This window comes from Artemia franciscana, chromosome 3, assembly GCF_032884065.1.
Source record: "Artemia franciscana chromosome 3, ASM3288406v1, whole genome shotgun sequence".
Classification (NCBI taxonomy): domain Eukaryota; kingdom Metazoa; phylum Arthropoda; class Branchiopoda; order Anostraca; family Artemiidae; genus Artemia; species Artemia franciscana.
Window position 1 is genome coordinate 51327062 of NC_088865.1, and position 25334 is coordinate 51352395.

Below are 25334 nucleotides of genomic sequence, written 5' to 3' on the forward strand. Positions count from 1 at the left end.
GCGTGCCCTGTGTGGGGTCCATCTGCTATCCGCACAGCGTACCTATTACGCGACATAGAGTGTGTCCAGAAAAGAGCAACAAGGATTATACTCCGAGACCGTGGCATACCCTACGATCAAGCCCTCGCTAAATTACGTTTATCTCCACTTAAAGTCCGGCTGGAACACCTTATTCACCAATTTGGAAAATTCATCCTAGCCAATAAGAGCCACCGATCACTACTACCCGAACCAGCCCCTCCCAATAGCCGAACTCGATTACGAAATAAACTTGTACCTCCTAAAGTACGAACCAATCGATACGCAAACTCATTTGTGCCTTTTTTCACATCAGTTTTTAATGCCGAGTTGTAGTGTGTGATTTATGTTTAAATGTATGATTTTTGTTAAAAAACTGAATTTAGCTATGCTACGATAGTTTTTAAATATACCGATATCTCTCTCTCTCTCTCTCTCTCTGACACATTCTGACTCACGATATGGTCCTTATCTGTTGTCCCATTAATATCAAAGGAGCATAAGCTTATGTCTCTCGATTCAATCATTAAGGGATATTATCTTTCTTATACAGGACTTCACGAAGGATACGGCGTTTGAGACTGAAGGACACATGAGAGCCACCACAGTTGGCACATTTTGGATTCACTGCTCGAAAGGTGGGAAGTTCTGGAGGATTTGTGCTGCCCAGCATAACCAGAACATCGTACGGACCTGTCACAGTTGGATCTTGTGGGATTACAGCACTTGGATTTTGGGAGATTTTGTTGGATGAGTCGTTTTCGTGCTACGTATTTCAAATTCCACAACATGGACCAAGGACATTTTTACATGGATCCTAGGCTTGGCTCGTTTTTTGATCGAATCAGGGAGTCTTGTTTTAGCACCAAACGTTGACTTGGCTGGTTTTGGCGCCTAATTAGGGTTTATATCGTTTTTTGTACAAGTAACCAAATTTACAAAGCTATGACGTATCTCAGCTTTGAATAAAGCAAGGCCTTGCCTAAGGTTTGAACAAACCTAGGACTTTGCTCTTTTCTGCACTGAGTTAGAACTTTGCTCAATTTTGAAAAAGAAGTCCACATCTTGAACATAGCAATCAATTGAGCACTGCTTAAAATTTGGCCATTTTCTGCACCGACCATAGTCACACCATAGCAATCTTGAACATAGCAATCAATTGAGCACTGCTTAAAATTTGGCCATTTTCTGCACCGACCATAGTCACACCATAGCAATCTTGAACATAGCAATCAATTGAGCACTGCTTAAAATTTGGCCATTTTCTGCACCGACCATAGTCACACCATAGCAATCTTGAACATAGCAATCAATTGAGCACTGCTTAAAATTTGGCGATTTTCAGCACCGACCATAGTCACACCATAGCAATCTTGAACATAGCAATCAATTGAGCACTGCTTAAAATTTGGCCATTTTCTGCACCGACCATAGTCACACCATAGCAATCTTGAACATAGCAATCAATTGAGCACTGCTTAAAATTTGGCCATTTTCTGCACCGACCATAGTCACACCATAGCAATCTTGAACATAGCAATCAATTGAGCACTGCTTAAAATTTGGCCATTTTCTGCACCGACCATAGTCACACCATAGCAATCTTGAACATAGCAATCAATTGAGCACTGCTTAAAATTTGGCCATTTTCTGCACCGACCATAGTCACACCATAGCAATCTTGAACATAGCAATCAATTGAGCACTGCTTAAAATTTGGCCGTTTTCTGCACCGACCATAGTCACACCATAGCAATCTTGAACATAGCATTGAGCACTGCTTAAAATTTGGCCATTTTCTGCACCGACCATAGTCACACCATAGCAATCTTGAACATAGCAATCAATTGAGCACTGCTTAAAATTTGGCCATTTTCTGCACCGACCATAGTCACACCATAGCAATCTTGAACATAGCAATCAATTGAGCACTGCTTAAAATTTGGCCATTTTCTGCACCGACCATAGTCACACCATAGCAATCTTGAACATAGCAATCAATTGAGCACTGCTTAAAATTTGGCCGTTTTCTGCACCGACCAAGGATCTGGCTTTATTTTGGTACCTAGACAAGAGTTAGCCTATTTTTGGGAAGAATCGGGACTTGGCTCGTTTTGTGCTTAGTCAGATATTCTTCAAGTTTGCCCTGCTCTTGTTTGCGGTAATTTCCGTTCGTGTTAAGTTTGACTTGATCATTTATTTGAATTTCTGTTCGTTTTGCTTCATTGTCATAACCCTCTTCATTTACAGTTCTCGCTTTTCTCTTAGCTACACCGTTTATAAGAATTTAAAATTCGGGATCTGATGAAAGGAAAGAACAGTCTTTATTTATATAAAGTAAACTTACACAGCACTGGAGAGTTTAAATTACGTATCTTCCTTTTCGATTGACATTTTTTGTATCTGTAAATACTCAACTTCTTTTTCTCTAAACTTCTCTTTCATTGATTTGACCTAAAAAGTAAAGTAAGAACCCTAAAAAAAAAATAATTAAAAATAAAAACACAAAAAGTATATAATCAATTTAACCAAACCGGTCATTTGGGAGGGATATAGGCAGACCTTCCTCCATAATTTAATGTGTTTTTAACTTTTTATCCTTCATGAGAGTTAAATGTTTCATTCCAAGAAGTAAAACTAACGAAAACGTACTATGGTATGATAATTTGAAAAATTGTTGCAGTCCAGCACCAGAAAACGTGATAATAAGAACAATAATACCAAGAACCTGTTTAAAATGAATCAACTATGTCTAGTTTTTTAAAAGCTCTATCAATATTCATGATATACTATCTTCTCCCTCAACCATTGAAAAAGTGATCGCGGTCGGGCATGTATAGTTAATAAACTGAATAATTGATTAGTTTTCACTGAAATCTTGGCTTTCGAGAGGAAATAAATTTGAACTCGTTGACCAGTAAAACTAACGGTAAAATTATAAAGTATTACAATTAGAGAACTTTAACTGATATAAAAAAAGATCCGAATAGAGGGTAAGAATCCAAATAGAGCAATCAACATTTTGCTCGCAATTATCAAACAGTTCGTGGTAACGAACTGTAGTAAGGAGCGACCCGGCTCAATAGTAACCGAAACTCTAAAAAATGGAATTTTGATGCCAATAGTTACATCAAAAGAATCGCATTTTAATGCTGATTTTAAATATACAAGTTTCATCAAGATCAGTTATACCCATCAAAAGTTACGAGCCTGAGAAAATTTGCCTCATTTTAGAAAATAGGGGGAAACACCCCCTAAAAGTCATACAATCTTAACGAAAATCACACCATCAGATTCAACGTATCAGAGAACCTTATTGTAGAAGTTTCAAGCTCCTATCTACAAAAATGTGGAATTTCGCATTTTTTGCCAGAAGACAGATCACGGATGCGTGTTTATTTGTTTGTTTTTTTTTCCCAGGGGTGATCGTATCGACTGAGTGGTCCTAGAATCTTGCGAGAGGGCTAATTCTAACGGAAATTAAAAGTTCTAGTGCCATTTTTAAGTGATCGAAAAATTGGAGGGCACCGAGACCCCCTCCCACGCTCATTTTTTCCCAAAGTCACCAGATCAAAATTTTGAGAAATCCATTTTATTCACCATAGTCGAAAAACCAAATAACTATGTCTTTAGGGACGACTTACTCCCCCGAAGTCCCCGTGGGAGGGGCTGCAAGTTGAAAACTTTGACCTGTGTTTCCATATAATAATGGTTACTGGGAAGTGTACAGACGTTTTCGGGGGGATGTTTTTGGTTTAGGGGGTAGAGTTGAGGGGGGGGGGTACGTGGGAGGATACTTTCATGGAGAGACTTCTCATGGGGGAGAATGATATAGAAGTTTGTTACGTAAGTTAATTCGTAAGTTACGTATATTTTTTACCAATGAAAACGTTTGTAAGAAATAAAGCAGGATTTTCTAGCTTTATTTGAAAAAAACAATGAAGAAATAAATATGAAAAGTTTTTTCTACAGAAAGTAAGGAGCATTATTAAAACTTAAAACGAACAAAAATTATTACGCATATGAGGGGTTTACCTCCTCGTTATACCTCACTCTTTACGCTAAAGTATTTTTAGTAATTTCAATTATTTATTCTACGGCCTTTGTGATTCAGATGTCATTCTTAAGGAATTGGGGCACGATCTAAGCTTTAGTGTAAAGAGTGAGGTATCGACGAGGGTTTAACCCCCTCATATACGCAATAAAAACATACGAATATAGAAGTTCGTTACGTAAGTTAATTCGTAAGTTACGTATATTTTTTACCAATGAAAACATTTGTAAAAAATTAAAAGTTCTAGTTGCTTTTTTAAGTAATCAAAAACTTGGAGGGCAACTAGGCCTCGTCCTTCCCTTTTTTTTCTCAAAATCTTCCGATTAATTGCAATCAATTAATATTCAAATTTCGTTATAATTATTTATGTGCGGAGAGCCAAGATCAAAACATGCATTAATTCAAAAACGTCCAGAAATTAAATTAAAAAAACAAGTTTTTGTGACGGAAAGTAAGGAGCGACATTAAAACTTAAAACGAACAGAAATTACTCCGTATATGAAAGGGGCTTTTCCTCCTCAACGCCCCGCTCTTTACGCTAAAGTTTCTTACTGTTTTAAAAAGTAGAGTTAAGAGAAAGGGTCAAACTTTAGCGTAAGTTTCTTACTGTTTTAAAAAGTAGAGTTAAGAGAAAGGGTCAAACTTTAGCGTAAGTTTCTTACTGTTTTAAAAAGTAGAGTTAAGAGAAAGGGTCAAACATTAGCGTAAAGAGCGAGGCGTTGAGGAGGAAAAGCCCCTTTCATATACGGAGTAATTTCTGTTCGTTTTAAGTTTTAATGTCGCTCCTTACTTTCCGTTACAAAAACTTGTTTTTTTTTATTTAATTCAAAGTAAAGCCCAAGAACGCTAGGTTCTAGATTGAGCGGATTGTAGCGAGAGGAATAAAATAAATTTCATTAACGAATATGAATGAGAAGTGTTTCCACTACCCACATAGATGTCAGTTCCATTGGTCATTTTACTTGAAGTTACTGCTTATTTCATTCGCTGTTTTTGGAGGGGGTTTAGTTTAGTGCAGCGAACGAAGGATTGATAAATATAAGCATAACGGGACCAACCGTTTTGACGTTTTTCAAGCACACAAGCGCAGATTGAAAGCGAAAAAAAGAAGCAATAAGAAATCAATTCAGATTACTATGCGTTCATTTTGATGTTCTAATGCCGTTAGAAGGTCGAATCTAGAGCTCCCTGAACTCGGCACATCCTGTTCGAAGAAGTGCCTATCAAAAGCGACAATTTAGAGCACCTACCAGTAAGCTAGGATAAAACTTAGGTACGCGTGCGCTTATTCGGGTCAATTAAAGAATATATATATATATATATATATATATATATATATATATATATATATATATATATATATATATATATCTGGCACTGATCATTCATGAACAGGATTGACATCAACACTATTTCAAAGCTAAATCCAGCGCTATTTTCCCGTTTTAGTTCTTTGTGTCAGTATGATGATGATTTCAGCATTTATTTTTTATTTTTTTGCTCAACATCAAGGTAAATACAAAAGAATAAAACATTTTTTAATGCAGAATCGTTACGACTTTGCAGCATACTATATGCAGCTATGCAGCTATACTATACATATGCAGCTATACTATATGCATACTATACTATATGCACACTATGCATCATACTTTGCAGCGTGTACGGTTTTAGTCACCTGAAAGACAGAAAATTTCAAGTAGTTCGCTCTAGATTTTGAAAAATATTTGATATTTAAAAAAATACTGCTTTTTGTTCGCTTTAAAATAGATATTCTCACTATTCCAATCGTTTTTATTTTTCGTTGACCTAATCTCAATTTAACGAAAGTTTTTGACTCCTCACCCCCAATGAAATGGGTTAGTAACGCTCTTTAGTAAGTAAGATTTGAGATGATGAGTAAGAAAAAGAAGAAAAATAAAAATAAGAAGTTAAAGAGCAACAATACAACCGGATACACCTATCCCTGAATTTCCCACACGAACAAGGAATACAACAAACCCTACTATATAAATTGCCACGAGTCAACTCCTTGTCAGAATTTAGAATACTGCTTAATGGTTTTGTTTGTGTGAGAAAATTTTACATTGGCCCTACTTACCAACAATTTTTTGAACAATTTATTGAGCATCGTAACTCAAAAGAAAAAGCTCTAAAATCAAGTAAACCTCCTGAGACCTTTATTTCGACTTTACTTGAACACATTTTCTACCACCTGATCATTATGTACAGTTCGATGATGCCACGGACATTTATAATGATAGAGTGTTTACACAGTGGGCTAGGAAGGCTATTGAAATAAGAAAAAACATATTCTAACTAATTTTTAATAAATAAAGATACAGGTAATTTCAATTTTGACCCAATTTATAACATTCCTCTTAAAAGTTAACCAGTAATTAATGGGGTTAATAAGGTTTTTAACTCATAAGGGGATGACATTAAATACAATGCCTAGGAGAATTGCAGCAATAATAGAAAAAATATGATTATTTCGCAACAGAACAATTAGCTTCTTGTTCATTTAATTTTTTTCCATTTGGTTTGATGTTCTCACTGAAGCAACTCTATTAGCTTCTGTGACCTACAAGATCGGTTGCGACAACTGTAGATATTGATTTGGATATTTGTACTTCTTGATTTTGGATTTTTTTTTTTAGGTTATTTTAGTTTTTGTGTCTGATTCATCAACGTTGAAGACGCCTTGTTTTCATACAGGCGAAATATCCGCGTCTTTTTAATATTTATCTTTCGTTACTGGTCGTAGTCTCGTTTGTTTGTCCTTTGTTGAAATTTCTTTCTTTGTTGTTCTTTGTCAGGGCTAGCCAGCTCAGCTTAAGATCTTTCATTTGTGTGTGAACGATCAATAGGCGAGCAGACTTCCAGCAACCAAGGCGACACAAGACTTCTCTAAGACTTATGGATTACTTCGTTCTCCTTTCAAAGAGGAGAAGGAGCGTTAACGGTAGTGTTGATCATTATAGTGACAATGTTTATCTCTTCTATTCTTCAACTTATTCATCCTATTCTTAATGAAAAACTGAGACATTTTTGAAAGTATGTCTGCGCTGAATCCAGAATCACCGGAATTTCTTTCGAAAGAGAAATGTAATATTTATGTAATTTATACCCAAATCTTGGGATCGACAATCTAGCCCTTCCTCACATGCTGGGGAAGTGGAATCACTTCTTCAATTTATGCCAATTAGCCTGTCCAATATTTTAGAAGTTTGGCCCAAGCTTTCCATACTACGAAGTGCGTCCTTCAAGTTAATCAAGATTATTGATGTAACTTATTCTTTTTATAAATTTGGAGACGAACGAGAGATTGTTCAGCATAAAAAAATATGTAAAACATATTTACGCAACTAAACCAAGAGAATACATATATATATATATTTTTTTTTTTATTTACGTTTTGCTATTCCCCCAAAGGCTCTTTGGCCTGTAAAGAAGGGGGTAAATAAACGAGTCACTTACTCAGAGAAAAAAGAAATATAAAATATCACTTTCTCACAGAAAGAAGAGCATAAAGGAGAAGAAAAGAAAATATAAATAAAATAAAAACTATAGGAAACAAAACTAAATAGACTAATAGATTGAATGGACTAAATTAATTAAGTAGCTCAGTAGATTAAATAGACTCCAATGAGATAATAATAATAATATATATATATATAGATAGCTGTTGGGGAAAATATGAAAATGAAAAATAAAATAATTTCTAACAAGCCAAAGTATTTTTAACAATTTTTTTGAACAAACCGAATAAGTAGTACTTTCGAGCTGATTCGGGCAACTTATTCCACACAATATGACTCGCAATTAAAGGATTAAAGTCTGACCTTACACAAGGAGTAAAAGAAACTTGAATATGATTTTTGGTGTTGCAAAGATTATAGATAATTTGATCAGAGGTGAAAGATAGAGGAACACTTAGGGGATGGGGGAGATCACCATGAAGCTGAGTAAAAAGTAAAACGTGCACACGAAAGAATATAAAGTACAAGGAAACGAATAAGAGAGAAACGCAAGTTCATCTCTGAGAGGAAGAAAGAATCAGCACCTTCTACGGAAAGTTTGTAAAACTAATTGTTTCTTCTTCTTCTTCTTGTTTGAAATCACATGGAGACACTTTCCCGTAGTCTCATCACAGGAATAAAATTCCAAATAATATCTGAGACCACACTGGCTAATCATGACAAAATGATTAAAAAGAACCGTAAAGACGAGAATTACGAAGATAAATACAGCCAGTGAAAAAATAACACAGATTACAATAAAAATATTTCGGTCAAGACCTCTGCTTGACCGTCCTCAGTGCAGAATAATAAGAAAATACCGATAAAAAAAAAACTAAGATGGTATGAAAAACTAAACCTTAAAAAAAACACAAAAACTAAAATAAGAAGACAATCTCTAAATAACGGTGAAAGGGTGACTGAGAAAAAAAAATACCATCCTGAATAGCAATATTTTTTAATTTATGAAGAGCATTTTAAAAGCCGATCACTTTCCATGTAAGATATAATCACAGATTCTGTCAGGTTGCAAAATATGATTTCATTGATCATACACGCAAACTTCTTACATTAAAAGCTTAGTTCAGCTTGTTGCAAAATTAAAAGACCTTGATGTAAGAAAAGTAAAGAATTTTGGCAAGTTTCGATGCTATTTCTGTGTATGCTTCTTATGACACTAGAAGGTGTGAACTTGCTCTTCCAAAGAAAATAGAAGATAAGATTAACCAGATAGACTAAAAAAAAAAAAAAACAACAACAAAAGAGAGGATAATGAGGACTTTTTTCCCAAGACATTGAACCAACAAAACCTATTTGAATAGTTCGGGCCTATATCTAAGGGCCGTCTTCAACAAAAAAAAAAAAAAAAATAATAATAAAACACTTACAATAAAAGTTCTCAGTTAAAAATCCATTTTTTTTAAAATAGCCTTGAAAAAAATAGCATTTTTTTTAAAATGTTGTATTATGGAAAGGCAGTGTGGTCTTCGTCATTATTTACAAAAAAAACACTAGATATTGAAACCAGTATGCGTCTTGTTCGTATTTGCAATTGATCTTCCTTGTATTCCCGGTAAAACAATCAATTTTTCACAAAAACTATGGGTCCGCCAATGGGTACAATCCTTTCACCTTTTTTTACCACCGTTTACATCTCAGCTTTGAATACTCTTCTTCTGAAACACCTTTTCTGCGGCCGATTTTGTCGATGATGTTATTTCTGTGTGGAATCATGGAGATATGTCAATTAACGCCTTTTTGAATCATCTTAATACTTTGGATTCTATCCTTCAGTTCACCTTAGAGCTAGAAGGTAATCATAAACTACCTTTTCTAGACGTCTTAGTCTTTAATAAATCTTTCAGTCTTGTGTCCTCGATTTGTAGAAAACCTACATATAATGATAGGTATTTGCATTTCTCTTCCAACCACGCTCCTTGCGCAGAAAGAGGAGTAGTAACATCTTTGGTTGATCAAGTAACAAGAATATGCTCAGAAGCTCATATAGTCCGAGAATTAAATTATCTGAAGGACATTTTATTTTGCACTGGATATCCCATAAAATTATGGGAATCCATCATAGAAAAAAGACAAAAGAAACAAAACAAAAAAGGATGCATCAACTTTAAAACCCCCAACAGATATCATCCCTTTGTTGGGTGATAAGAGAGTTTTCACTGTCTTAACCCATATTCCCAAATTAAATGACAAACTGAAAAGAATTCTAAAAAAAAAAAAAATAATCTTAATGTCACCTTTAAAAATTCTAACAAAATACAGAGCCTTTTCAACAGGGGCAAAGATAAAACCAGCCCCATTCTGGGTAGTGGTGTTGATAGGGTTCCCTGTTCCTGTGGTTGTTTTTATATTGGAAGTACCGAGCAACAATTGGGAGAGAGGTTGTCAGAGCGCAGGTCCTCAATGGACAAGCCTATAGGGCTACGCCAAAGACCTGAGACTTTTGATTCTGTCTTGGCTCAACATGTCTACGACAATCCACACCATTTCATTTTATTTGATAAAACCTCCATTATCGCCCCCGTTAAAGGTCTCATGCAACTTTTCAGGGAGGCAGTTGAAATAAAAAAGCACATTCACCAAAAGGTAAAACTCTATAGAGACACGAGAGAAACCTATCTAAGCCCCATTTATAATGAACTTATTAGTTCTGATCATTTTTATATCAATCAACATAATCATATTTTGCAACCTAGCAGAATCTGTAATAATATCTTACCCGAGAAGCAATTGGCTTTTAAAAACGCAATACATAAATTGAAAAATTGAATTGTCATTCAGGATTGTTTTTTTTTTATTCAGTTACCCTTTCACCGTTTTATAATTAATGAATATCTGCACTCATTACGAGTATTTCAGACTAGATCAAAATAAACTTAGACCTTTAATCAGTATTCATATTTCAATCCACCTACAGTAAAATGACATGTTTCATGATTCCGAAATCAATCATCTTACAGAGTTCTGTATTTTAAGAACCTACTACATTTCAAGGAATTTTAATTAATCTGTATAGTGTGCTTAATGTACCTTGTAGTCTAGCTTGTTACGGTCATTATTTTGCCAATAGGCCTATGGCAGAGAAAATATATGGCTGACGATACGATTCGACACCCCATTTAATAAACTTTCCAAATTTAATAGTTTTTATTCTTTTAATTCTACCACCACCTCCTCTATTGTGGTCAGATGCCCTAGGCTATATAGAACGATTTACAGAATTTGTTTTTAATTGCCTTTATTTGGGATTATGAACCAACTGTTGATAAGAAATTAGCACAAAGATTTTTGACAAATCCATAGAATCAGCAAACTTCTGTAGGGCTATATTTGTTGCATCCCATTATAGTTGTGCTTAGAAAGCACAAAGAGTTACTAATACAAGTAAGCTGTGCTGCATATACAAACCTGCTGTATATTATTATTGTGCTGTCCAGGAGTTCAAAATCATGCTCGACTCTATTAATGCTTGAGATTTGAATACATCTACCCTAGTAGGCTTTATAAAATAGGCTTGTCAGTGCTCCTGAAATCGGAAATGTGGGCATTTTTTTTGTAATTTCAATGTTTAATAATTCAATCTTTGAAAGTCAATTCATAATTTACAACTGTAACACTTATGATTAGTTTAATTTTAGTGACATTTAGTGTGCGAAACATAGTGTAAACAAAGAGAATAGCTATAGATATACTACATCTCTTCTCTAATCAGGAGTCATCTGGACGATAATCTTATTTTTTCCTTATCAAAACTTATTTCTTGTGCTTCTTTTGCCATTTTGCATCGTATTTTTTCTATATTCCAGTGAATGATCATAATTTCATTGACCTCTTATTAAAGTAAGTTTTGTCCTGTTTTATATTTATCCTATTCTTCACAAGCTTTAAGTTGAAATCGTAGCTCTTAACTGAGATTTTAAGCAGCCCTAATCTAAAAAAGGATATCCTTAACTAAACGGATATGAAAAGGGATCAAAACTAAACTTGCATAAAAACATTATTCAGCTGCCCAAACGAGTTATGGGAGGGGCAAGACAAATGCAGTCGTAGGCAAATGGAAATTAAATGTCAACCAGAAGATCTAACGCAAAAATCTATAAAGATAATCCTAAAGTTGAACTGTTTGATTTAGCTTGTACAAGCGTATAATCTGGTAAGGCAATCAAAAACAAGCACAATCGTCTTGGAAAAAAGAATGGTAAGTTAACGAACCTCCTCTTCAGTTATATATAAAGTATTTGAAGCTACATTTGATACTAAGTCTTGGAAAAAAGAATGGTAAGTCAACGAACCTCCTCTTCAGTTATATATAAAGTATTTGAAGCTACATTTGATACTTAGTCTTGGAAAAAAGAATGGTAAGTTAACGAACCTTCTCTTCAGTTATATATAAAGTATTTGAAGCTACATTTGATACTAAGTCTTGGAAAAAAGAATCGTAAGTTAACGAACCTCCTCTTCAGTTATATATAAAGTATTTGAAGCTACATTTGATACTAAGTCTTGGAGAAAAGAATGGTAAGTTAACGAACCTCCTCTTCAGTTATATATAAAGTATTTGAAGCTACATTTGATACTAAGTCTTGGAAAAAAGAATGGTAAGTTAACGAACCTCCTCTTCATTTATATATAAAGTATTTGAAGCTACATTTGATACTAAGTCTTGGAAAAAAGAATGGTAAGTTAACGAACCTCCTCTTCAGTTATATATAAAGTATTTGAAGCTACATTTGATACTAAGTCTTGGAAAAAAGAATCGTAAGTTAACGAACCTCCTCTTCAGTTATATATAAAGTATTTGAAGCTACATTTGATACTAAGTCTTGGAAAAAAGAATCGTAAGTTAACGAACCTCCTCTTCAGTTATATATAAAGTATTTGAAGCTACATTTGATACTAAGTCTTCCCCAGCAAGAAACGCTAGTTCACAAGCGGCTGTCATCAATTTCTGCGACTGTTCCAACAAAATCTCTTTCTCCTATAATAGGATTAATATAATTAAATTAATATAATAAATGTAATAATACAATTAAAAAGAGAGTAATAGCTACAGCATTGGCCTAAAGGTATCCAAAAAACGATTATTACGCACCGATTTTCAATCAGTTAAATCTTACAGCCCACTTAAATGACTTGCGCAATTTATTGAATTCTGCAGCCTACCCCTAATTTTTATTCCTTGAAACTTTTATAGTGAAGTGTTTGTAACCTATAATATTTTATATAAAGTGCCCCGAATCTTGTTTTTTTTCATCGTTAGGTCAACCACATTAAAATAGTATGTTTAATTGCATTCCAAAGTCTATATATGGTTGAAACAGGCTCTACGATTGAATCTGCATCCAGCCATGCTCTTTATATTCAGAAGCAAAAAAATATATTAGATGGCAGTTTACGTAAATAATGGGTACGACCAACACATTTCCAGCCAAACAGTGCTGAGCTTACCAGGCATCATCAACCACCTCCTTCGCATTGAATTATGAAATGATCAAACACAAAAAGTCATTTAAGAAGCTCATTAATTTTTAATAGTTTTCAACATTTTTGCCATTAACAGTACAGTGGATGAACAAAAGAACTAGTTATTATCTTCTAAACACATCAGCTTAGGGATGCTTAAAATATCCTAGCTCTGGATTAGTTTAGACTGAAGACGATTGGATAAAATTAACAATGAATAGGCCCAGAATTTAAGATTATAGAAATTAATTATGGTAATCAGGTAATTCAAATAATCAAACTAATTAAATAAAAGATTAAGACTAGTGGGTCCCTCATTGATAATTCTTTAATTTGTTGCTCAAAATTTGTAGACAGTTATGATTACGCAATCAAAGATACCAGCGATTTTAACTTGAATATGCCAATACGTGTAAAGATTCTTGCTATACTCATTTTAATTTGAATATATCGGCAGCTAGCCTTTTCTATTCCCTCTGTTCTATTTTTCCTTAGCTAAATCATTTAGCTACTTTAAGACTAATTTAAGATGCATTACAAATGCACAAATACATTTCTCTCTTCTTTTCGATTTTTCTGTTTTTTTAAGATGCATAACTTTCGCTATCTATCTAATAAGGAATTTTTATTCCTTTATTTCTGCTATCTGTTTTTTTTTTTCTTTTGTTCAGAAGGGATCACTGTCACAATAGCAATATGGTAGGAACTTTGTTTACTACTTCTAATTACAATAATTGACAGTTTTTTTTCCTCCTTGATTTGTATGTCCCCCCGTCCCAAAGATTTTGTTAGTCTCATAGAATTTATTTTCTGATAATTTCTATATTTTTAGATTAAAAGTAGAGATAAGACACTTCCTTATCTCTTAGATGGAACTTGGAAGTGGTAAGAATTCTTCTAGTATATTTCTACTCGCTTGTCAAGTTTTTCACATACATATATATTTCACGCATTGTTATTTTATTATACACTTTATCTTAACAAAATTTTATGCCGTGTACAACGAAATGAGGACAGATTTTCCAACAGTGCATTACTTTTTCATTTGTTCAGATCCTAAAAAAAAACATTCCCATGAAAAACTTGACGTCAATTTTGGATTATCTGTGAACAGCTAGAGTTTCAGAATACTAAAAATATTGGGACCCCAAAAAATGTCTTATTAGTTCTCACACAAAGACTCTACCTTAACATAATTTTATACTTTGTGCAACAAAATGAAGACAAATTTTCCAGCAATGAGTGCTTTTTTTCATTTAGTTAAAATAGTGTTTCCATGCAAAACTTGACAGCATTGTCAACTCTGTACAACAGATTTTAATATCTTACTCTCATATCTTTTTTAGCTTCACTCAGCTGATATCTCAACTCTAAAAATATTTCCTCACTTCGTTCCGCCTCTGAAGAGTTTGTAGGTGGTTCTTCCAAAACGGCACTGGTGTGTATTATGAGTGCATCAAAGAAGGTACTGAAAAAGGTGCAGAATTATCCTAATTAAGAAAACAAAAAAAGCACACGAATTAAAGCAGATCTAGACCTAGTCACATACGTGGGGTTTCATACAAAATACACGTTTTTCTAGCATACAGAATTTCATTTTTTCAGATAGACAGATCGATAGATCTCAGACTCTCTAGAGGCAGGAAAGGCACGTAAGGTGTCTACAAAACCCAGACATCACCATCATCACCAGACATCACGATGCTGAGTTGCAGCCCAGACGTCTTCCTGTTATGGTTGAAGAGACATCTCCTCTCTATTCAAATCCTGCTTATACTGCCACCGTAATGTGGGTCTTGGTCAACTTCTTTTGTACCTCCTTTCATGGTACCACAAATAAACTAGTCGATTCTGACATTGGAAGACGCGGTCAAGGACGAATGGATGTATAGACGAATAGATGATAGACTTATCTATCAACAAGTGAAATGGCATAATTTTTATACAATCATAAAAAGGGCTTATTCTAGATTTGCCTGTCACTCACTTGGACTATCTTTCTTGGCTTTTTCTACAATTTGCCCTTTTTAGGATTGTATAAAAATGATGTTATTTCACTTGTTGATAGATAAGTCAATCATCCATTCGTCCATACATCATTCCTAGGGCAGAACTAAGGTAGATAGTCATTGAATTAAGGGATGAAACACCGGATTGGTTTTGGGTTGACGCGTGACGGAGAATGTCCACTGGACTTGTATACAAAACGGGGGACTGAATTTGCTTGGACTCATGGCGAACATGTGAAATAAGTTTAATGTGCTTGGCCGCCAGTAGTCTGAGGCGAAATACCGTGTCATAGGGTTGACACATAACCAACAAGTTCCCTGGACTCAGAAGCGAAGGGCAAGACCTATAGTTTTAAATGTTTGGTTGAAGCCTTGGATACGCCTGGTCAACATGAAGAACTCTTTGCATTCGCCGACGACACCACCCTGGGGGCTGCAGCACCTGATGAATCATCTCTTATCCTCAAGCTACAATTGATGGCAGAAAATATATATCGTTGGTTTGATGCAAATTTGTTAGCTTTGAATGTAAAAAAATCGTTTCTTCTTATATTCTCCCGCATAGGCAAAAGCTGCCCTACAGTGACAGAGCTTAAAACATCTAAGGGATCCATATCCCGCCCAGCTGACCGGTTTATTCGATTCCTTGGGATACTTCTGGATGAAAATCTATCTTTCAAACGGCATACTGAGTCAATGAGATTAAAGGTTTCTCGAGGCCTTGGAATTATTCGAAAGCTGAAGCGAGTCTTTCCTTTCTCTATCCTTCGTCTATTATATTTCTCTCTTATTTACCCTTATTTATGCTACTGCTCGTCAGTGTGGATGTCAACATTTCCATCTGTACTTACACCTTTACATAATCTCCAACTGAAAGCAGCAAAAGTTCTTCAGTCTACCACCCATATTTCTGTTGAACTTCTGAAGATTAAAGATATTCATACATTACACCTCTCTTTCATTGCGTTTCAGTATTTCCGTGGAGACCTTCCATCAAGTTTTTCCGGGCTTTTTGAAATTGTTCGAAATGTCAGTCCTTATGAAACTAGAAACAAGGATGATGTGCTAGTGCCATCCACCCCTGCAGTGCGCTCGGACTTTGGTCTGATAGTTGCTGTCGGACGTGCCTGGAATTCCATTCCTGTTGGGATTCGACGGTCCTGTACCATAGGATCCTTCAAGAAACGGTTGAAGAATTTTTTAATCAAAAAAAAATAATTTAAATTATAATATTGATCAGTTATTTATATTGTTTAGTTATCAAGATTTAATTTATTTATTTAATTATTTAGATTGAATTTATTTATTTAGATTTGGGTGGTGTGAGTGTTGGATCCTCGATGTATATATATTTTTTTTTTTTTATTTATTTTTTGTAAGTAGGTGGTGCGGAGACCGGTTGTACTCGGGTGAGGATTGGTGAGTAGACTCTAAATATATTTTAAGTGTGAATGTAATTAATAGTTATTTATGTTTTGTTTTGTTGTTTTTTTTTTCCCAAATAACGGGCCATTGAGCCCTTTGGGATATTTTTTGTTTATAAATGGATGGATATTGGTAATAAAAGGAACTTGAACTTGAACTTGAAATGTTTATACTTGTTGATTTCGAATTAAAACTAAGAATTAGGGGGCATCAGGCCATGGCTAATTGTAGAAAAAGCCAAGGCAGATAGTCCGAGTGAGTGAGAGGTAAATCTGAAATAAGCCCTTTTCAGGATTGTATAAGAATGATGTCATTTCACTTGTTGATAGACAAGTCTATCATCCATTCGTCCATACATCATTCCTAGGGCAGAACTAAGGTATGTAGTAATAAAACTAAGGAAGGAAAGATCAGATCAATTTTTGGTTGACGCGTGAAGAACAATGTCCACTGGACTTGCATGCAAAATATGGGACTGAATTTGCTTGGATTCACAGGCGAACATGTGGCTTAAGCCTAATAGGCTTGGCCGCATGTAGTCTCAGGTGGGATACTGTGTCATAGGATTGAAACATAACCAACAAGTCCAATGGACTCGCAGGCATCAGGCGCCGATGCGTCTTCTCCTACAAATCAGAAGGTCAGTAGTTAATGGCAGACAGGTTCGTCAGCAAACTTCCCTGTTGATAACATTGCTTTAGTGCACAAAATTGACATAAAGGAAGATAGAAACTTAAAGAACAAACTTAGAGAAAACTTAAAGGGAACTTGAAATGAAGATGAAATTTCAATTCGAACATGGTGATATAAGGAGATTCCAATGGACAAAATTAAAAAAAACAAAAAAACACTTCTTCAAGTGATGTGCACGGTGAACCTTATAATTTTTCATCTTGCTCATAACAGAAAGAGGTGATTACAAGGGCCAAAGACCATAGCTGCCTATCTTGACAAGCATAGGTAGGCAAGATAAAGCCTCCAAAGTATGCATTTTGCTCAACAGAATGCAGCAAAATGGCTTCTTTCACACATCTGATTAAGCTGATTCAGATTAACAAGCAATTAACGAACTAATTATAAATCTCTGGGATAGGCATTACTAACAATTTTTCATTGCGATTCTCATTAAAATACAAAGGACATCAAAATAAAGACATTTTTGCTCCCTGGACCCATATAAGGTCTAATCATATTTAAATCTTTTGCTTGTTTCAAAACTATGAACATTTTAGGGTGTGAAAAATTTTCCTCTATGTTGCCACTTTCAACCATGAAAATAAGTAAGCAAGCTAATTAATTAAATTCAAAAGGGCTTTTCTTCTGTAAAAAAAGAAACATTAACATATTGCCATTTTCAACTATGAAAATAAATAAACAAGCTAATTAATTAAATTCAACACCGGTTTTCTTCCGTAAAAAAAAGAAACATTTACAATCTGTAGATCCCCAGAGACAACTGCACCTCAATTTCCCCTTTTTTTTGGCTCATTTTCACCCAGGATTCTTTTTTTAAATGGAGGTGTAGTTGTCTTTGGAGATCAACAGATTGTTACTTTTTCATTTATTTTTGCGAGAAAAATCGAACAAGTTTTCGATGAAAACTTTTCCAATTTTCATTAGGATTCTACCATCCAGTGTCATTTTCGGAATAAAAGAAAATTGTATCTCCTCTATTGTGCAAATAACTTAGACTTACAGCAGCTACCTGATTGAACATATACTTTCATCCACACGTCCGTACGTCTACACGTACACACATCTTATACTTCATCCACACGTCTTTGAAACCCACTTAAAAATAAACTTGACTTACAAAACTGAATTGGAATCATGATAATCTTAACTGTAACTAGCCAAGAAGAACACATGAGATTAATTTCACAGAAGAAGCAAAAATCTTTCAGTAAACACCTTTCTGTGTATAGAAAGGTGCTCTATCCATTTATCACAGGGAGGAACACCTGGTCTGCTAATTTCATAAAACAGTAGTTAAATATGACAGAGCATACATTAAGTTTTTTTTTAAGTTCTCTCAGAGCCATCAGCATCAGAGCCTCAGAGCCATGAGGAGCCATCAGCAGAATTTTGGTATCCAGCCCTCAAGGGTAAATAATTTCTTAGACTGAGCTGTTTTTGCATTTATGATTAAAATAAAAACAAAATACAAATTTTTGATGTATGTTAAAATCACATTAAAATTAAAAATTTGTTAGAATCTTATATTATAAAAAACTAGAAACATAAAATAATATAGCACAGTAGTTTCCCTGACTTGTATTCGATTCTAATACTGGATTTTTTTTTTACAATAAAAATTATAGTTCATCAGACAATCCTATATCAAAAGAAATCCAAAGACGTGCACAATATTATACTGCAATTTTTCTGACTTATGTTTGTATTTGATTATCCTGTTGGATTTGTTTCAATTTTATTGAAACACATTTATTATTCAATAACAGCAATTATATAACAATAACACAACAATAATAATAATTAAAATATCAGCAATTACATTTTATTTGATGTGAGTTGTTTTTGGCTTTCTTTTTTTTTTGCATAGCGTTTGTATCTCTTCCTTATCATTTCATGATATTTTCTAGTTTATGATGACTTCTTTAATTTTCAACCTGATAGTGATAAAAGCCTGCAGATTTGAAGTCTAAACATCCAGATTTATATTAATATTTGTATAAAATTTCACTTTTTATTATTGTTGTTTTAATTAAAAACTTTACTGCTATTTTATTTTCGTTTTATTTTTATCATAATCCTAGATGGATTAAAGTAATTCTTCTTGTACGTAGATTTCACCACCCCATATGAAGGATTAAATACCATTAGCACCCCCACAGAACAGATATACCTAACTAAATGCTTGTTTCCATTTTGATCCACAATAGACAGATGGATGTTTACTACAATTCTTTGATTTTCTCTAAACAAGCATTTAATGACAGAGAGAAAACATGGAAATGACACAAGCAAAAAATTCATTCCTTTGATCTACAAAATTCATGAACAAATTAACATATCCCCTGTACAATTTCTTTCATTTTTTATTAATTTTATTGTTAATGGTTTCATTAGTTTGAAGCTTTGATTCAAAACATTATTTCTCTTAAACTAATTAAACTCATTATCTCTTAAACTAAAGTTTAATTCAATCTTCTTGTCACTTTCAACCATGGAAATAAGTAAGCAAGCTAATTAATTAAATTCAGAGGGGCTTTTCTTCTGTAAAAAAAAAGAAACATTAACATATTGCCACTTTCAACCATGAAAATAAATAAACAAGCTAATTAATTAAATTCAACAGCGCTTTTTTTCTGTAAAAAAAAGAAATATTAACAATCAGTAGATCCCCAGAGACAACTGCGCCTCAATTTTCCCTTTTTTTTGGCTCATTTTTCACTCAGGATTCTTTTTTTAAATGGAGATGTAGTTGTCTTTGGGGATCAACAGATTGTTACTTTTTCATTTATTCTTGCAAAACAATCAAAAAAAAGTTTTCAATGAAAACTTTTTCATTGAAAACTATGACTGTAACTAAGTGCTATGTAACTATGTAACTAAATATGATTAAAACCAAGTCCTATTAAAGAATTAGATAAAAGTAACAGCAATAATACAAACTTTAAAAACATAGAAAAACATACATACAACTTTTCACAGCTGCCGACCATGCAGTTGATGTCTCAATAAGTGCTCCTAAACATATGTGAACTGCACTCACAGCAGATCTACTGATAAGCTGTGATCTTTGAAGATTTTCAGACTTCCACTGAAAAAAAAATATGACTGAGGCAAGATCAAGGACTAAATAACTCCAATTAATGGGGGCTTTTTCAGAACATTTACATGTAATTCAATGCAAATAAAAATTTGGCTACATGACCAAAACCATCTTCACTAAAATGAAATTGTACTTAACAAGGAAAATTAATGTGTTATTAGAATCATTACTTCATGGAAGTTAGGCTAAGACTGATGAGGAAGTTATCCATCCATGCAATCTCTTTTTCTTTCTTGGCAGTTCTTCTAGTGCTGTTTCCTCATTGATCATTTTATACTCATTAAGACTGCATGATGCTGTTTTCACATGTCTCTTTTTAAGGATTTATTATTTTTAACGTCAGTTTTATTTCTATTGCTTTGCATACAACTTACTTTGTTACTTGGTTATTGCTAAAAGATAAAAATAGAAAAAAATGAATTAAAAGTCAGTTTGCTAAAAAGAACAAAATGGTCATGGTTTCATAAAGTATTTATATATTGGTTTACTTTTTGCTGTTTTGAGCAAGTGCTTGTTTATTGGATTGTTTTGTTCTTAAATGATGGATAGACAGCGTGGTCTTTATAACTTGGACAAGCTCAGTTAACAGGTCAAAAAATTAACAATAGATTATACGTCTTCATTTAAAGTATGCAAGATAAAACTTTTAAACTAAATAAAACCTAAATGAAATATTTTTTTAATTGTATTCAGATAGAATTACAAGTCAGCAAGCATCAATTTTCAAAAATATAGGGATTGGCAAAATATGTTTTTCAAAATCATAATCTATGTTGTTTTTTCAACCTTTTTTATTAAAAATACAAAAAAAGACATTGTTTAATGGAAACACCAGAAACACAATCTGGGAGGCGGAGGACAAAAATCTAACAAAAAATTCCCCTTTCCAAAAAAAAATTATTTAACTCTCCTAGTGGGCAATACTGCATAAAAACAAAAGTAGTGGGTAATACCAAATTACCAATAGTAGAATGTGTATTTTGCTTCATTTAGCAGTTGATCAAAAGAGATATTATCTTGAAGGTAATAATGAATTTTCTTTTGTTTGTTAAGCAACAGGAAGACTACCCAATTGTGTCCCCTAACTCATGTTATTTTTGATACTTTTTGCAAATATTAATATTTTCTCTTCCTTTTATACCTTCAAAGCATTTTATTTCTAAGGTTGCTTTTAGTTCAATTTTAAATCCCATATTAGAATGTTCGTTTTAGCTTCTCCAAACTCTGATAATGCAATTTTTTAAAAGTTAACTGTTCCATTGCTGTGACACATGCAGAGAGGAATTTCTCTCTAAGATTATCCAATTAGCCTTCAGCCCTTCATCTCTAAAAATAAATTTAGTTTTGTAATTTAACACCACTTCCAAAAGATAATTCTTTTACCTACTCCCTCCAAATATGAAACCTGTGTTCACCTATGCTATGATGATAATTGGGCATATTTGCTTTTTTTATTGACTAAAATTTCAATATATTGACAATACTAAAGGAAAAATACACAATCACATTTTTCAATGTGCAGGAAAATTATTTAAATATAATTAGTTACGTCTATATATAATAATAACAATAATAATCCTTAATCTATTAATCTTTTTCTAAAAAGGCTGCATCCAGACAAAACATCAATGATTTTACTGAATGAAACATCAGTGATCTTATAGTTATCTGGTAGACACTGGATTTGTCCAATTGCTAGCAAGTGTGATTTAAGGTAACAATGAAAGTTCATGAAAATACATATTTCTAATATTTTAGTCATTAAAAAAATAAAATCACAACAAAGTGCCATTTCTTATCACAAAACAACAATATTGGCCAAATTGGTCCATAATAACAGTGAATAAACATTCTGAGATAGTCAATGAACTAAAAATTATCTAGCCACTAAGTAAAAATGCTTCCCTCCCCTAAATTCCTCTGTAAAAGTTCAAGTTTCTTTTATAGTTTTGCTGATGATTTTTCTGCCTATGCATGCTTCAAGCAATACTCCTCAACCCACACTTCAGTTTTCTGAAATAGCTACCAGAACCCCTTAACCTACCAAAGGACACTGAATTTTGGTGAAAAAAAAACAAACTTAGCATTTTCAAAACATTCTCATGGTTTGTGGGTTCTATTTATTTTAGTATTAATAAATATGTATAAGCAACTGTTTGGGGGTGGGATATAAGATGATGAATTTGATAAAGAAAATAAAGAAATAAACTGTCAGTTCAATTTGTTTTTGATGCTCTACCTAAATATAACAATCTTCTTCTTTGCATGTATCAATAGACTAGTCTGAAAAAGAAATTGTTCTCTGATAAAAAGAAAAAAAATATTTTGAAAATGAATAAGTCCAAAACAAAAAAATGAATCCCTTAGTATATGCCTATGGTAAACAAATTATTTTCTGAACAAACTGTTTTAAAATATATTTTGAGAAAGCAGTTTAGCTAGATGAATGAAACTTTAAATTTTTAAGATATTTGTTTATACTATAATATAAATTTTTAATACACAATTATTTTATATTATTTGAGCCATGCTAAAAAGTTCTATTCTTCAGGCTCTACTACTTCCTTTAGAATATAGAAGAAAAACTGTCCAAAAAATAATTGTCTAAATACATGTCAAGATACACTGATACTGCATCTTGAGGTAACTATGCTTGTTTTTTTACCATTTTCACAAAGTTACTTCTCCAACACCCCTCCCCAGTAACATATGGGTCTAAAAAAGGGTTTATCTCATAACTCTAATGAGCAGTGTTAGACCTTTTTTGGAAGGACCAGGATACCTGGTTCTTATTTTTTTTTATAAAAGGAAACTTTTTTACAGCATATGTTGTTGACTTTAAAGTTTCATTTACTGAAAAATTGGGTAGTAAATAGACTGTTTTTTAATATTGTCAGCAAATTTTATTAAGCTTTATTATCATGTGAGATTGGAACCATTTTTTTTATTTGAAAAGCCTAGGAAGACACTGCCATTTGAATGTTTATTTGTAAAAGTTCAAAAGTGTTGTAACAAGAGCTACTATCCCTTGCCTGTTTTACAGGTTAAAAAAAACAATTTTATATTGAGATAGGGTAACAAATGCATCTGAGCCAGCATCCAGCATAAAACCCAAAGCTTTTTGGGGTGTAAGACATTCTGAATGGAAAATAGAGATATAGTGAGCATACTATCTGAGACTCTATTTCCCAAGAATACAATGCTCCACTTAGAAAATACATTAGTTGACACCCTTACTTCAGAGGTAATTTGCTATGGGTTGGGAGGGGGGGGGGAACTTTTTGGGGTGGAAGACATTCTGAATGGAAAATAGAGATATAGTGAGCATACTATCTGAGACTCTAATTCCCAAGAATACATTGTTCTATTTAGAAAATATATTAGTTGACACCCTTTCTTCAGAAGTAATTTGCTATGGGTTGGGGGTGCTTTTCTGAATGGAAAATAGAGATATAGTGAGCATACTATCTGAAGCCACTGCCCCTCCCAGACCCAATTTTGTCCCCCTAGCTGAAACTTGGTTTCTCCCAAAATCTTTTCAAAACTAAGATAAACCTGCATAATGAAACAGAAACAGATCAGTTTTTTAGTACATATTTACCTTTATAGTACTAAAACTACCTTTATAGTAGTAAAATTACCTTTATGGCACCAAATGGCTTATTTTTTAGTTTTTACTGTCATTTTCACTTGATTTGGAAAAATTGGCCTCAACTTTGCACCCTCCCCCTAGGATTTTGACAAAAATTATGCAGCTGCTTTAGTTCTTTGGAAACTAATCCATCTGTACACATTTTGTAAAACTCCTCCTAATCTACCTGTATTAATCAATCTGATTAGCTTGTATGTTTAAACCATATATAATGCTCACAATTTGAAATATACTGACAGACAATAGAGCCTAATTTTGGACAAACTTTTGAAAATTGAGTCTAATCTTAGAAAATAGTGTCTAGTCTTGGTCACAGGATCTTAAGTTAGAAAAACTGTCACGGGAAGGTATTTTGAAACAACTATCTCAACTCTTTCTCCCTCTAGAGGGTCCTGACCTTTGATGACCTTAAAAATATTTGTGTTATAAAAATGAACCCTCACAAAATAGATCTTCTGTTTAATTGAAGTACAACAAAATTGTTTTCAGCTTCATAACTTTGCTCAATTCCATTTTAGAGGTTTTAAAGATATGCAAATACATTAACTAATTTTGAAAAAACAAACAAAAAACATTGATATGGCTCAGAATTCTACTCAAATAACAGTATTTGCATTTTCAGAACTAAAGGCAGAGAAAAGGCTACTAGTAACTGAAAATTAAGGTAAAATCTTGTTTTGTCAAAATTTCAACAGGTATAGACCTGTCATGTAGGCAAATTTCAGGGCCCTCTAGAGGGAGAAGGAGTGGAGGTGGGTACTTTAAAATACCTTCCTGGGACATACTTTAGCCTGTACACCCATCCCTGAAAGTTTAATTTTACTAACCTAAACCCTTTCCGAGATAGCAAGAAGTCAATTAGCTAGAATTTTACCCAGATAGCCTACCTATCAAAGGTTATGCACTGGTCATTTAGGCCTAGCCTATGGTCCTGGGGGTTTTATTCTAGCACCTGGCGTTTTACATAAACCAACAAATTCTACAGGTATTTTCGACTCTTATCTAATAAAATGATATAAAACTCTATATTTCCTGTATCTGTGGTTTACAATTAGGCTACCCAGGCATAGGCTATTGCCTATACTAACCTTAATCTTGGTAGGAGCATCTGTCGTTTCACCATGGCACACTGCCTTTACACATATTGTTGTATATAATATAGCAGGCCGTGCAAAAAAAGTTTTAATTTGGTTTGTTTTAAAATAGCTAAAAGATTGTTTAACCATAGTATAGAAACTACGAAAACTCATGTTTAAAAACCTTAAATATCTTATTTTTAGAGCGACATCTGTTTAGAATCACTGTCAATTCATCTTTAGGTAGCGGCAGTACTGTAAAAGCCTTTTGGTCTAATCATCTTGATGATTTTGAGAGGCTA

General features: G+C 33.5%; 2 protein-coding genes across 3 annotated transcripts in view; both read right to left on the reverse strand.

The window, feature by feature from the left end:
* Nucleotides 1-25334, reverse strand: part of LOC136025387 (lysine-specific demethylase 3A-like) — a 266827-nt gene that overhangs the window by 174253 nt on the left and 67240 nt on the right. The gene's annotated exons all lie outside the window — the stretch shown is intronic.
* Nucleotides 2324-25210, reverse strand: LOC136025388 (uncharacterized). Of its 2 annotated transcripts, none has more exons than XM_065701377.1 (5): nt 25045-25210; nt 20168-20292; nt 14404-14509; nt 12464-12589; nt 2324-2472 (listed from the first exon to the last, which is right to left on the reverse strand). In XM_065701377.1, exons 1-5 carry the CDS (start codon nt 25204-25206, stop codon nt 2386-2388), a joined length of 606 nt encoding a protein of 201 aa, XP_065557449.1. In that variant the 5' UTR covers nt 25207-25210; the 3' UTR covers nt 2324-2385. The 2 variants fall into 2 exon arrangements, with proteins under 2 accessions (XP_065557449.1, XP_065557448.1); XM_065701376.1 differs by having other exon boundaries at nt 14404-14542.